The sequence below is a fragment of the Mixophyes fleayi genome, chromosome 6, assembly GCF_038048845.1.
Source record: "Mixophyes fleayi isolate aMixFle1 chromosome 6, aMixFle1.hap1, whole genome shotgun sequence".
Taxonomy (NCBI): Eukaryota; Metazoa; Chordata; class Amphibia; order Anura; family Limnodynastidae; genus Mixophyes; species Mixophyes fleayi.
Genome location: NC_134407.1, coordinates 211,487,008 through 211,501,731, shown reverse-complemented (window position 1 = coordinate 211,501,731; position 14,724 = coordinate 211,487,008). Strand labels below are relative to the sequence as shown.

The 14,724-nt window shown below is 46.0% G+C and overlaps 5 protein-coding genes across 5 annotated transcripts in view; 2 read left to right on the top strand and 3 right to left on the bottom strand.

Moving 5' to 3' along the window:
- The window catches only part of LOC142095458 (oocyte zinc finger protein XlCOF7.1-like), a 57,175-nt gene that overhangs the window by 22,022 nt on the left and 20,429 nt on the right, over positions 1–14,724 (bottom strand). The gene's annotated exons all lie outside the window — the stretch shown is intronic.
- Positions 1,977–2,563, bottom strand: LOC142159989 (histone H2A type 1-like). Its single transcript, XM_075214904.1, has one exon. It carries the CDS (start codon positions 2,470–2,472, stop codon positions 2,080–2,082), a length of 393 nt encoding a protein of 130 aa, XP_075071005.1. The 5' UTR covers positions 2,473–2,563; the 3' UTR covers positions 1,977–2,079.
- On the top strand, positions 2,756–3,210 carry LOC142159999 (histone H2B 1.1). The gene has a single exon (XM_075214916.1). It carries the CDS (start codon positions 2,778–2,780, stop codon positions 3,156–3,158), a length of 381 nt encoding a protein of 126 aa, XP_075071017.1. The 5' UTR covers positions 2,756–2,777; the 3' UTR covers positions 3,159–3,210.
- Positions 5,723–6,310, bottom strand: LOC142159990 (histone H2A type 1-like). The gene has a single exon (XM_075214905.1). The coding sequence runs from the start codon at positions 6,216–6,218 to the stop codon at positions 5,826–5,828; it is 393 nt and encodes a 130-aa protein (XP_075071006.1). The 5' UTR covers positions 6,219–6,310; the 3' UTR covers positions 5,723–5,825.
- LOC142160006 (histone H2B 1.1) lies at positions 6,502–6,954 on the top strand. Its single transcript, XM_075214924.1, has one exon. It carries the CDS (start codon positions 6,524–6,526, stop codon positions 6,902–6,904), a length of 381 nt encoding a protein of 126 aa, XP_075071025.1. The 5' UTR covers positions 6,502–6,523; the 3' UTR covers positions 6,905–6,954.

Sequence of the window (14,724 nt, the reverse complement as noted above, 5' to 3'; positions counted from 1 at the left end):
TAACACTGGGCGATCACCAAGAGCATTTATATCCAGCTCACATAACAAGCTTGTTTTCGGTATGTGCTACTTACCTGCATTACCACGTGAGGAACTGTGTACAATCATTGTTATATATTTGGTTTCCGGTGCATTAGCCTACAGGAATTACAAAGATATTATAGCTCTGTACAGGAAAAAGTTGGCGGCCCTGAGAAGGGCCTTTGTGTATATATGTGTGTGGGATAGGAAAGAGACGAGAGCCGGTGTTTAGCCTCCGAAGCCATACAGGGTGCGGCCCTGACGTTTCAGGGCATACACCACATCCATAGCGGTGACCGTCTTCCTCTTAGCGTGCTCGGTGTAGGTGACGGCATCACGGATCACATTCTCCAAGAACACCTTAAGGACCCCGCGGGTCTCCTCGTAGATGAGCCCAGAGATGCGCTTCACACCTCCCCTGCGAGCTAGACGGCGGATGGCCGGCTTGGTGATTCCCTGGATGTTATCACGGAGAACCTTCCTGTGCCTCTTGGCGCCTCCCTTCCCGAGTCCTTTACCGCCTTTCCCTCTGCCGGACATAATTTTTCTCTTTCTCTTTTGAAAGCCGTCAAAAAGTGATGCGCAATGAAACCTAGCGCTTCTTTTATACAGTATGAGCGGACCTGATGGGAGACCTCACAGCCATGGGGGGCGGAGTCTAATCACCAGCTCTTGAGTAATCGGTGGAAGAGAAACAATGACAGGTTCGGGCTGTTCTGTTAACAATCATTGATTCTTCCTACAGACTTACTACAATAACATTGTTGTCTTGTTTGAACTGAGAATGTGAATGGATTTCTGTATATAACGAGTAGTTAGTACGAGCAGTGACATTTTTCTAGCTTATCACCAAACACAACATGTCTGTGATCAGTGACTAACGGTGTAACTTACAGGCTCAGGCTCTAGGCTGGTGATCATCCGGGTGATGATCACTTTAGTCCTGTCTAGTAGAATTTCTCTATAACATACAGGTGCCCGTTAAAGAAGTTGGGTTAATTTTCCGTCCTTCCGACGAAATTCTTTCCAGTTTAGAAACAGAAGAGCGAGAAGGAATTAGAATATTTCCTATAAATCTCTCATTTCTTCCTTACAGAGAAACATAAACTGAGAGCAGACATCCTGGAACCGAGAACAAGGGTGGGCGTGTCTAATGACACCCACCAATGAGCACACGGGCTGGTATTATACTTCAGCCAATGGCCGTGCAGCCCTGTGTCCTATATTAATACTTGGTTGGCTGCCTCTGAACTATAGTGTCAGTTGGGTGACAGAGCTGTGATGTGACCTCCTCCCTGATCTGCCATCTCTGCGTTACTCTATGACGGCTGCTGTGTGCTGTCCGCTCCTCAGAGTAGTTATATTTCTCATCCCCCCATATTACCTGGTTTTATTGTAAGATGATCTCCACGATCCAATGATCAGTTGTATACACACATTTCGGCTTATTAACCATTTCCTATGTCTTTGGGCTTTAAAAGATATGAGTATTCTTTAATCGAGTCAAATGTACAAAGACAATCGATTTGGACCACATACAGAATTTTTCAATCATGTATGTGTAATGTAACCAACTAATTCCTACACTAGTAGCGCAGTAACACTCGCCCTCCGCTTTCTATTCCAGCTTGTTCCTTTGCCCAGATGTGCACAGGGAAGGCAGAACGAAAATCACACAGAACCTTCAAAATCTTTTTAAACGAGTTGTAGTGTCCCCTATAGTCACAGTGCAATAGAAACGTTTGTTATATGCCTAAAATCGTAACTAGTGTGCAGCGGGCGGATCCCCTACACCAGACCGTAGGTTACTGACCCAAGTAGTCCCTGCTGCAGGAAAGATCGCCAAGGAGCTGTGTAACTATAACATGTACAGTACTGACGTGAGGGTGGTAAACGTTACTGCAATCTGGATTGAATAGTGGTGTTACAGTATTAGATTAACTATAACCAAGTAAATAGCAGCTGTGTAATAAGCTCTCGTAGGAAGATGTGGGTGGCTCTAAAAAGAGCCTTTGTGTTATGGGGACGTCAGTACTTTGGGGTGTATCCAGCAGTAAATCACTTGCTCTTAGCTGCCTTGTGGCTCTCGGTCTTCTTGGGCAGCAGCACGGCCTGGATGTTGGGCAGGACGCCTCCCTGGGCGATCGTCACCCCACCCAGCAGCTTGTTCAGCTCCTCGTCGTTGCGCACTGCCAGCTGGAGGTGACGGGGGATGATGCGGGTCTTCTTGTTGTCGCGGGCGGCGTTCCCGGCCAGCTCCAGAATCTCAGCCGTCAGATACTCCAGCACCGCGGCCAGATACACCGGGGCTCCGGCTCCCACACGCTGCGCGTAGTTCCCCTTCCTGAGGAGCCGATGTACACGGCCGACCGGGAACTGGAGTCCGGCCCGGGATGAGCGGGTCTTGGCCTTAGCCCGAGTCTTACCGCCCTGTTTGCCGCGTCCTGACATTCTCAACTGTATTTATCTCAAAGTCTAACAGTAGCAGTTGCGCCCCCTCATCCTTGTATTTATACCCTTAAGGGACAGACTCCAGCATCTGTTATTGGTTCGTTTTCAGACCAGCCAATGCCGCTTGTGTTCAGTCAATCACCAATCAGCAGTCTACGGTATGAACATTACATCATTGCTCATCACGTGACACAACTCTCCAATAGCGCACAGAGCAGGTGGTGAGACTCATTTACATGGGCTGCCTATAAATAGAGCGGTTGTGGGAGGGGTGTTTATTAGATTCTGCGTAGTCTACATTGAGAATGCCTGAACCAGCTAAGTCTGCGCCAGCGGCCAAGAAGGGCTCCAAGAAAGCCGTGACCAAGACCCAGAAGAAAGATGGGAAGAAGCGTAGAAAGAGCAGGAAGGAGAGTTACGCCATCTACGTGTACAAGGTGCTCAAGCAGGTCCACCCCGATACCGGCATCTCCTCCAAGGCTATGGGCATCATGAACTCCTTTGTGAATGACATCTTCGAGCGCATCGCAGGGGAAGCCTCCCGCCTGGCTCACTACAACAAGCGCTCCACCATCACCTCCCGGGAGATCCAGACCGCCGTGCGCCTCCTGTTACCGGGAGAGCTGGCCAAGCACGCCGTGTCCGAGGGCACCAAGGCCGTCACCAAGTACACCAGCGCCAAGTAATCTGCTCCTGTCCTGAGATAACACAAAGGCTCTTCTAAGAGCCACCCAAATTCTCCTTAATCGAGCTGTGATTATTGTGGTTTCTCTGCTCATAAACTGGACCCATAACCAGTAAGTTAAATTATTTACGCTAATAACAGATTAAACAGCAGACGAGACTTATTATATGAAGTTATTGGGGCTGTATAGATGTTTCATTCTGAAAAGCGGATGTGAGCACTGAATGTGTCCGAGGGCGCCGAGTAATCTGCTCCTGTCCTGAGAGAACACAAAGGCTCTTCTAGGAGCCGCCCACATTCTCCCTGCCTGGGCTAGAACAACCTGTACATATCTGTCCCACTAAGGCTCTCTGTCCTCCCACATGCTGTCTGGCGGTCTCCGTGCTTCCATAAGTAACGTCCAATCGCTACAATACACCGAGACACATTATCAGATAATAGAAGTGTAGGAGGAGAAGCTGCGTTACAGCCCCGGCTCTTACTCTCCTCACGGATCTCATTCTCCAGGAAACCGCGGGATAAGCTCAGAGGCGGAGAACGTACAACAGCAACTGATCTATCCTCACTCATTCACTAAGCCGCTTACACTATAATCTCCTGGCTTAGTGTATGATCATATAACATACGCTTAAATATTTACGTTAAGTTGCTTTCTATGGGAGAACAAGCCGTCGACGGCAATATCATATAATCATTTAGTCAGTACGAATAAGACACCTTTGTAGCATATTGTTACCCCTTACATACTAGTAGCAGCAGAGCACAGCTCTTTATAAGACATGGTGGCGGCTCTTAGAAGAGCCTTTGTGTTGTGTAGCGGGACAGACAGGAAAGGGAATCAGCCACCGAAGCCATACAGGGTGCGGCCCTGACGTTTCAGGGCATACACCACATCCATAGCGGTGACCGTCTTCCTCTTAGCGTGCTCGGTGTAGGTGACGGCATCACGGATCACATTCTCCAAGAACACCTTAAGGACCCCGCGGGTCTCCTCGTAGATGAGCCCAGAGATGCGCTTCACACCTCCCCTGCGAGCTAGACGGCGGATGGCCGGCTTGGTGATTCCCTGGATGTTATCACGGAGAACCTTCCTGTGCCTCTTGGCGCCTCCCTTCCCGAGTCCTTTACCGCCTTTCCCTCTGCCGGACATAATTTTTCTCTTTCTCTTTTGCAAGCCGTCAAAAAGTGATGCGCAATGAAACCTAGCGCTTCATTTATACAGTATGAGCGGACCTGATGGGAGACCTCACAGCCATGGGGGGCGGAGTCTAATCACCAGCTCTTGAGTAATCGGTGGAAGAGAAACAATGACAGGTTCGGGCTGTTCTGTTAACAATCATTGATTCTTCCTACAGACTTACTACAATAACATTGTTGTCTTGTTTGAACTGAGAATGTGAATGGATTTCTGTATATAACGAGTAGTTAGTACGAGCAGTGACATTTTTCTAGCTTATCACCAAACACAACATGTCTGTAATCAGTGACTAACGGTGTAACTTACAGGCTCAGGCTCTAGGCTGGTGATCATCCGGGTGATGATCACTTTAGTCCTGTCTAGTAGAATTTCTCTATAACATACAGGTGCCCGTTAAAGAAGTTGGGTTAATTTTCCGTCCTTCCGACGAAATTCTTTCCAGTTTAGAAACAGAAGAGCGAGAAGGAATTAGAATATTTCCTATAAATCTCTCATTTCTTCCTTACAGAGAAACATAAACTGAGAGCAGACATCCTGGAACCGAGAACAAGGGTGGGCGTGTCTAATGACACCCACCAATGAGCACACGGGCTGGTATTATACTTCAGCCAATGGCCGTGCAGCCCTGTGTCCTATATTAATACTTGGTTGGCTGCCTCTGAACTATAGTGTCAGTTGGGTGACAGAGCTGTGATGTGACCTCCTCCCTGATCTGCCATCTCTGCGTTACTCTATGACGGCTGCTGTGTGCTGTCCGCTCCTCAGAGTAGTTATATTTCTCATCCCCCCATATTACCTGGTTTTATTGTAAGATGATCTCCACGATCCAATGATCAGTTGTATACACACATTTCGGCTTATTAACCATTTCCTATGTCTTTGGGCTTTAAAAGATATGAGTATTCTTTAATCGAGTCAAATGTACAAAGACAATCGATTTGGACCACATACAGAATTTTTCAATCATGTATGTGTAATGTAACCAACTAATTCCTACACTAGTAGCGCAGTAACACTCGCCCTCCGCTTTCTATTCCAGCTTGTTCCTTTGCCCAGATGTGCACAGGGAAGGCAGAACGAAAATCACACAGAACCTTCAAAATCTTTTTAAACGAGTTGTAGTGTCCCCTATAGTCACAGTGCAATAGAAACGTTTGTTATATGCCTAAAATCGTAACTAGTGTGCAGCGGGCGGATCCCCTACACCAGACCGTAGGTTACTGACCCAAGTAGTCCCTGCTGCAGGAAAGATCGCCAAGGAGCTGTGTAACTATAACATGTACAGTACTGACGTGAGGGTGGTAAACGTTACTGCAATCTGGATTGAATAGTGGTGTTACAGTATTAGATTAACTATAACCAAGTAAATAGCAGCTGTGTAATAAGCTCTCGTAGGAAGATGTGGGTGGCTCTAAAAAGAGCCTTTGTGTTATGGGGACGTCAGTACTTTGGGGTGTATCCAGCAGTAAATCACTTGCTCTTAGCTGCCTTGTGGCTCTCGGTCTTCTTGGGCAGCAGCACGGCCTGGATGTTGGGCAGGACGCCTCCCTGGGCGATCGTCACCCCACCCAGCAGCTTGTTCAGCTCCTCGTCGTTGCGCACTGCCAGCTGGAGGTGACGGGGGATGATGCGGGTCTTCTTGTTGTCGCGGGCGGCGTTCCCGGCCAGCTCCAGAATCTCAGCCGTCAGATACTCCAGCACCGCGGCCAGATACACCGGGGCTCCGGCTCCCACACGCTGCGCGTAGTTCCCCTTCCTGAGGAGCCGATGTACACGGCCGACCGGGAACTGGAGTCCGGCCCGGGATGAGCGGGTCTTGGCCTTAGCCCGAGTCTTACCGCCCTGTTTGCCGCGTCCTGACATTCTCAACTGTATTTATCTCAAAGTCTAACAGTAGCAGTTGCGCCCCCTCATCCTTGTATTTATACCCTTAAGGGACAGACTCCAGCATCTGTTATTGGTTCGTTTTCAGACCAGCCAATGCCGCTTGTGTTCAGTCAATCACCAATCAGCAGTCTACGGTATGAACATTACATCATTGCTCATCACGTGACACAACTCTCCAATAGCGCACAGAGCAGGTGGTGAGACTCATTTACATGGGCTGCCTATAAATAGAGCGGTTGTGGGAGGGGTGTTTATTAGATTCTGCGTAGTCTACATTGAGAATGCCTGAACCAGCTAAGTCTGCGCCAGCGGCCAAGAAGGGCTCCAAGAAAGCCGTGACCAAGACCCAGAAGAAAGATGGGAAGAAGCGTAGAAAGAGCAGGAAGGAGAGTTACGCCATCTACGTGTACAAGGTGCTCAAGCAGGTCCACCCCGATACCGGCATCTCCTCCAAGGCTATGGGCATCATGAACTCCTTTGTGAATGACATCTTCGAGCGCATCGCAGGGGAAGCCTCCCGCCTGGCCCACTACAACAAGCGCTCCACCATCACCTCCAGGGAGATCCAGACCGCCGTGCGCCTCCTGTTACCGGGAGAGCTGGCCAAGCACGCCGTGTCCGAGGGCACCAAGGCCGTCACCAAGTACACCAGCGCCAAGTAATCTGCTCCTGTCCTGAGATAACACAAAGGCTCTTCTAAGAGCCACCCAAATTCTCCTTAATCGAGCTGTGATTATTGTGGTTTCTCTGCTCATAAACTGGACCCATAACCAGTAAGTTAAATTATTTACGCTAATAACAGATTAAACAGCAGACGAGACTTGTTATATGAAGTTATTAGGGCTGTATAGATGTTTCATTCTGAAAAGCGGATGTGAGCACTGAATGTGTCCGAGAGCGCCAAGTAATCTGCTCCTGTCCTGAGAGAACACAAAGGCTCTTCTAGGAGCCGCCCACGTCCTCCCTGCCTGGGCTAGAACAACCTGTACATATCTGTCCCACTAAGGCTCTGTCCTCCCACATGCTGTCTGGCGGTCTCCGTGCTTCCATAAGTAACGTCCAATCGCTACAATACACCGAGACACATTATCAGATAATAGAAGTGTAGGAGGAGAAGCTGCGTTACAGCCCCGGCTCTTACTCTCCTCACGGATCTCATTCTCCAGGAAACCGCGGGATAAGCTCAGAGGCGGAGAACGTACAACAGCAACTGATCTATCCTCACTCATTCACTAAGCCGCTTACACTATAATCTCCTGGCTTAGTGTATGATCATATAACAACATACGCTTAAATATTTACGTTAAGTTGCTTTCTATGGGAGAACAAGCCGTCGACGGCAATATCATATAATCATTTAGTCAGTACGAATAAGACACCTTTGTAGCATATTGTTACCCCTTACATACTAGTAGCAGCAGAGTACAGCTCTTTATAAGACATGGTGGCGGCTCTTAGAAGAGCCTTTGTGTTGTGTAGCGGGACAGACAGGAAAGGGAATCAGCCACCGAAGCCATACAGGGTGCGGCCCTGACGTTTCAGGGCATACACCACATCCATAGCGGTGACCGTCTTCCTCTTAGCGTGCTCGGTGTAGGTGACGGCATCACGGATCACATTCTCCAAGAACACCTTAAGGACACCGCGGGTTTCCTCGTAGATGAGCCCAGAGATGCGCTTCACACCTCCCCTGCGAGCTAGACGGCGGATGGCCGGCTTGGTGATTCCCTGGATGTTATCACGGAGAACCTTCCTGTGCCTCTTAGCGCCGCCTTTCCCGAGCCCCTTCCCTCCTTTACCACGACCTGACATGATTGAACAGAATACAGAAAACTACTAACAAAGACATCGCGCGGCATCCTACTTATATACAGCTGGGGCGGACCGAAAAGGAGACAGAGGTCGGACGAAGCAGGGGGCGTGTCCTGTGACGAGGGCGACAGCTTCAGTTCAGAGTGAATGTGGGCTTATTCTCTTTGCCGCTGATTGGCTGATCGAACAGCCGTTAGTGAATGTTATCACGGAGAACCTTCCTATGCCTCTTAGCACCGCCTTTCCCGAGCCCCTTCCCTCCTTTACCACGACCTGACATACTACTTTCTATAGTTATCAAACAGACTAATAAATGCGCAGCAGAATATTACTCTTAAATGCAATAAGTGCGGACCTGAAAGGAGACAGACTTACGGCCAAGCAGGGGGCGTGTTCTGTGATGAGAGGTTAGTGCCCCACTTCCCCATAGGGTGATGGGGATTCTCACTGGCCTTGCCGCCAATTGGCTGGACGTGCAGTCGTTTATTTTTTTTAAAATTCCCGCCCAGCCGCCTTTATTTTTTTCTGTGTATTGTACCGTTTACAATCTAATTTAATTACAATTCTCCTTTTAACTATTCCATTGTGGGAATCAGTGGGTGTTATAACACCAGGACTCGAACCATGATATACTCGGAGACTACTGAAGACTATGCGCAGGGCTACTGACACAGTGAAAGTACATCGTGCTCACATACAGACCCTTATGGAATTGTGTCCAGTTACTTCCCCACTTAGACAGACATCACTTTGTATTATTTTTGCTTCTAAAAGATGACAATAATGTTGTCCGGCCCATGTAAGTATTGTGTGGAATAAGCTATAACAGTAATTTGTTCTGCTTGTTTCTCTTTTATTCCACACCTAATTAAAACATATTTTGATATCCATATTTTGATATCCACATATGTATTTTTTTCAATATTTAGCTGGTCCATCTGAGGCTAATGTGCTCGCTGAGGGTACCCGGTACCTGTGTGAATCCAAAATCACTTAGATATAGCAACTGGATAGATACAAATGTAGCTTTATTTTATATAAAATAACAGATATCTCTATTAGAGATGTTCACTGACCCCCGTGTTTTGGTTTTGGATCTGGATTAACTTTGTGTTTTGGTTTTGGCAAAACCGCCCTCGTGTGTTTTTGTTTTGGATCCCTATTTTTTTCTAAATTCCATATTTTTTTTCTAAAATCACAGAATTTTGCGCTTTTTTTGTTCGTACATGATTATTAACCTCAATAACATTAATTTCCAGTCCTTTCCAGTCAATTTTTGACAAGAACACTGCTACCCCTCCTGTTCCTGTATGAGCAATGTTACTGAAGAATGGAGAGTGACAAGAACACTGCTACCCCTTCTGTTTCTGTATGAGCAATGTTACTGAAGAATGGAGAGTGACAAGAACACTGCTACCCCTCCTGTTTCTGTATGAGCAATGTTACTGAAGAATGGAGAGTGACAAGAACACTGCTACCCCTCCTGTTTCTGTATGAGCAATGTTACTGAAGAATGGAGAGTGACAAGAACACTGCTACCCCTTCTGTGTGAGCAATGGAGCTGGATCTTCTGGGGGGGGGGGGGCGAGAGGACTTATTGATGCGTTGTCGTATTTCGCGGGTTGTGAATTCCATGCCATTTTGTCTCGATTCAGATACGAGGATGCGCGACAGTAGGGAGCCTACTCGGGTCCCCTAAGTTTGGGTGGGCTCGGTTTTCATAAAATCGAGCCAGAGCATCTCTAAGCTCTATATACAAACACACAGGAATAATAAGAACTGTCTACCAGGCAGTGGCGGTTCCAGGGTGGGGTCGATCGGGGCAATCGCCCCCCCTAGCAGGGACTTGTGGCCGACAGCTGCACAGTATGTGCAGGTCTGTTCGGCAGGGACAATGTGCTGCCTGGCTGCCCTGATTGTGTTTTAAACACAATCAGGGCAGCCGAGTGGACCTGCACTTAGTGTGCAGCCGCCGGCAGCCTTAGATCTCAGAAAGGCGGCGGGGCCTAAATCGCCCCGGGTTTAACAATTTTCTAGCCCCTGCTACCAGGCCCCTATATCTTCTTATTTCTTACCACATCTAAGGAAGCTTCTCATAAAAATAAAGAGTTTCCATACTTCTTAATAAAAGAGCTCTCTAGTAATCTTGTCTTGGATATCCAAATACTAAGGGCTCTAGAAATAGAGGCCACTGCTACCTCAGACATAACTGCAGTTCTTGCAGAGATGTCATTTCTTAAAACACGTTTCCATCTTCCAATCCATGGAGTCTTGTAAGGGGTGTCCATTATCCAGTTGAATGGTAGTTCTTGCTGTGGGATTAGCTACTACTTCATCAACTTTCTGAATAAGATCCGATTTTTCCACCTCACTATATAAAAAAGGATACATTATTTCAATCTTTTTAGGGTTTAACTGACACTATCATCATCATCATTTATTTATATAGCGCCACTAATTCCGCAGAACTCACTCATATTAGTCCCTGCGCCATTGGGGCTTACAGTCTAAAATCCCAAACACACACACAGACTAGGGTCAATTTTGTTAGCAGCCAATTAACCTACTAGTATGTTTTTGGAGTGTGGGAGGAAACCAGAGCACCCGGAGGAAACCCACGGAGAACATACAAACTCCACACAGATAAGGCCATGGTTGGGAATTGAACTCATGACCCCAGTGCTGTGAGGCAGAAGTGCTAACCACTTAGCCACCGTGCTGCCATTCTGGTTATTTCCATTCTTTCCTAGTAAGATCTTTAATAACATTATGTACGGGAAAAAAAATCAGTCTTATGCTGACTCTCCTCAAAGAAAGCATCCTGTAATGTTGCTGTGGATGGTAAATATTGAATTCCCCATCACTTTATTCACTAAGCTAAATTAAAAGATACTGGTTCTTGCTCAATTTCCCCCTTTTCACTGTCTGAGGACCAATCCTCTTCTTCCATATATTCCCCTGATATATACACAGCGGGTCCTAGTAAATCATTTATCTGATGAATGGATTTCCTAACGTTTTGGTGAACATATACACTGATCAGCAACAACATTAACACCACTGACAAGTGAACTGAATATTGATGATCTTGTTACAAGGGCACCTGTCGAAGGATGGGATATATTAGGCTGCAAATGAACAGTCAGTTCTTGAAGTTGGTTTCTTGGAAACAGGAAATATGGACAAGTGTAAGGATCTGAGTGACTTTGAAAAGGGCCAAATTGTGATGGCTAGAGGACTGGGTCAGAGCATCTCCAAAACGGCAGGTCGTGTGGGGTGTTCCCATATGCAGTGGTTAGTACCTAACAAAAGCGGTTCAAGGAAGGAGAATCTGTGAACCGCCAACAGGGTTATGGACGCCCAAAGCTCATTGATGCTTGTGGGGAATGAAGACTAGCCTGTCTGGTTAAATCCCACAGAAGCGCTACTGTAGCACAAAATGCTGGAAAATGTAATGCTAGTTATTATACAAGACGCCAGAACCCACAGTGCATCACAGCTTGCTGCATATAGGGCTGCGTAGCCGCAGCCCAGTCAAGGTGCCCATGCTGACCCCTATCCATTGACTATAGTGCCTACAATGTGCACGGGAGAGCCAGAACTGGACCATGGCGCAATGGAAGAAGGTGGACTGCTCTGGTGAATCCTGTTTTCCTTAACATTCTGTTGGCGTACGGGTGCGTGTGCGTCATTTACCTTGGAAACAGATGGCACCAGGACGTACTATGGGAGAAAGGCAAGTCAGAGGAAGCAGGGTGATGCTCTGGGCAATGTTCTGCTGAGAAACCTTTGGTCCTGGCATTCATATGGATGTTACTTTGGCACATACCACCAACTTAAACATTGTTGCACACCAAGTACACCACTTCATGACAACAGTATTCCCCGCTAGCAGCGGCCTCTTTCAGCAAGATGTGTACTGCCACACTGTAAAAAATATTCAGTGTCATGTTCCTCAAACCATTAAAGAGTTCAAGGTGTTGACTTGGCATCCAAACTCCAAACAATAAGTCTGAACCAGGGAGACCATACCTCACAACTTACAGGACCTAAAGGATCTGCTGTTAACATCTTGGTGCCAGATACCACAGGACACCAGAGAACTTGTGGAGTCCATGTCTTGACAGGTCAGAGCTGTTTTGGCGGCACTAGTGGGACCTACACAATATTAGGTAGGTGGTTTTAATGTTGTGGCCGATTGGTGTATATAGATATGCATTATATATGGGTTTTTTCCCTAGTTTAGAAAGACTACTTGATAAAGCTGAAAATAAAATGGAAAGCTAACAGTGAGTGGCCATCCAATAAAGTTTAATGTTCTAAACCACCCGATTTTTGGTGTAATTTGTGAGAACCCTGGTTATTTTTACTACTAAATTGACCATGCCCATTTAAAAAATAACAAAATGCTGAAATGTTTGGTTTCTTAGCCAAAAAACAACTACTTGGAGCAGCTAGGGCTGTGATAGCCCGAAACTGGAAGTCCTCTACCTTTTCCCAGATTGTATCAAAGATCCAGTATAGCTTTGATACGGAGACTATAGACGCACCCTATTCCACATCTGCCTCAGCTCCTATTATGATATAGTTCAAGTGGTCCAAATATACCACAGATGGCAGTCGCCCCAATTCGCACCTGCACCTCTTCCCCCGCCCCCTTATCTATTGCTTTAATTGAACCTCCTCAACGTGACTGATACATTGCTTACTGCTGCTATTAAGTTACTGGATCTTGCTTTCACTGTTGTAGAAGATATCTGCACTGTGTATACCTGCGTCTATACTGTCTTGAATAGGTTGATTTACCTTAGTAAGCACCCCCCCCCCCCCTTTGGGGGTTTCGCTGTGTACCCCCCCTGTGTTTTGCCCTCCTTTTTGTTTTCTATATCCCCTTATTTATTTTCAAAAACCTCCAATAAAACTTATTGAAAGAAAAAAAAAGAAAAAACAACAACTCCTTGGGTAGAAGGAATAATGCACCACATACATTTCAGATCTATCTTTTGGAATATTGGAATAGACACAATAATTATCAGCAATCTTAGTGTAAGGTGGTAACGCAGGACAGAGCCGGGGGGGGGGGGGGGGGGGTGGTTACATACAGCTCTTTTACAAGGGGCTCTTGAAATATTTCAGAATTGGTTACTCCTTTTTCCTTTGCTCTCCTTAATGGCTCAGACTTCTATTCATAGTAGGGCATGCATTATTTATTAAAAACATGAGCAGTAGTTTTGTGACAAATAAATTAAAACATTTGCCTATTTTGACTACCACCTTCTCAATTCTGTTCTGATATACTTAGGTTTACTTGTGTTTAATTTTGTATTTTTGTTAATGCTCTTATATATTAAGGAAAGAAAGGCAGTCAGCCTCTCGCACTGTATTGTGTGAAGTGTGATCTAGGACCGCATGCTACAGCGGGTCAGAGCAGTACCAGCGGCGGCTGTGTGTATTATGTTTATTTTATGTAGTGTAATGTTTAGCTGAGATTAATTTGAAGGTGAAGGACAGAAATGAGAGAAATAGCGTTATGTATTGTTCGAACAAAATGTATAAACAAATATGAAGCTGGTCACTCTGTATGTAGTGTGAGGGGGTCCCACTGTTATAGAGGGACACAGCCCCAGCCTGGAATTTGCCCTGCTAAAAAAAAAAAAAAAAAGTGCGGTAGGTTATAGTTAATTAAGTAATCAAAAATAAAAAATAGCATTTTTGTATTTGGCCCTGGCAGCGATAAACAGCTTGGGCATGCAGGCGGTTGTATTTCTACAAATACCAACATACCCAGGGATGCCAGAGCATGCTGGCACTTGTGGGCATGAGGTTCCTCCCACGCTGATGCAGAAAGCTTGTGGTGTCAAATACACCTCTATATAGAACTGAGACATGACGTGAAATAAAGGACATGCAGTGTAGTGTTAGGTACTTAGATTGTGGAAATAACTATTCTACTTACACCTTGAACGGACGGCTACTGGTGAAGACTGTGAGAGATAAGCACACAGTGCCAAGCAGCAGCTGCAAAGGTGAAGAACATCCTGCAATTCATAAAAAGGGCCACAATTACACACATAATATTACCATTGTATAAGGCACTAACTAGACCACAGATAGAATATGGGGCACAGTCTTGGGCACCTTGCTGTACGAAGATATAGGAGAAAGGGTTCAAAAGTGAGCAACGACTAATAAAAGGAAATGTCGGTTTACATTAGAAATAAGTTAGAAAAACCAGGTTTGATGGGTCATCAATTGTGAATGAAAGAAAGAATAGGATGGGATAGTTACTGTAAGGGTAGTTACGTTGTGTTACATGACATGGTGATAACAAATTCACTAATACAATTTAAAAACAGATTGGATGCCCCCTTACCAGAACTGTATATGTAGCTACAATTAGCAGAAGACATCATGGGCTGACTAATCCAGGGGATTTATCTGAGGCATTTTTTGGGGTCGGAAGGGATCTCCTCCGCCCCTACTTTATGGCTTACCTGCAACTGTCAGACTGTGGCTCATGTTTTGCCTTCCTCTAGCTCCTCCCAATTATAATATATAGAAAGTTTAACTCACTTAACCCATGTCTTATTTTTATTTTATTACCCAAGCTTACCTTCTTTCCTTCTTCTGTAATTAGCCACAGCAATTCCAAAGCACTAAATAAATAATC

Bases quoted from the DNA above. Each gene is read 5' to 3' on its own strand.
- LOC142159989 (XM_075214904.1), bottom strand. From the start codon at position 2,472: ATGTCAGGACGCGGCAAACAGGGCGGTAAGACTCGGGCTAAGGCCAAG.
- LOC142159999 (XM_075214916.1), top strand. From the start codon at position 2,778: ATGCCTGAACCAGCTAAGTCTGCGCCAGCGGCCAAGAAGGGCTCCAAG.
- LOC142159990 (XM_075214905.1), bottom strand. From the start codon at position 6,218: ATGTCAGGACGCGGCAAACAGGGCGGTAAGACTCGGGCTAAGGCCAAG.
- LOC142160006 (XM_075214924.1), top strand. From the start codon at position 6,524: ATGCCTGAACCAGCTAAGTCTGCGCCAGCGGCCAAGAAGGGCTCCAAG.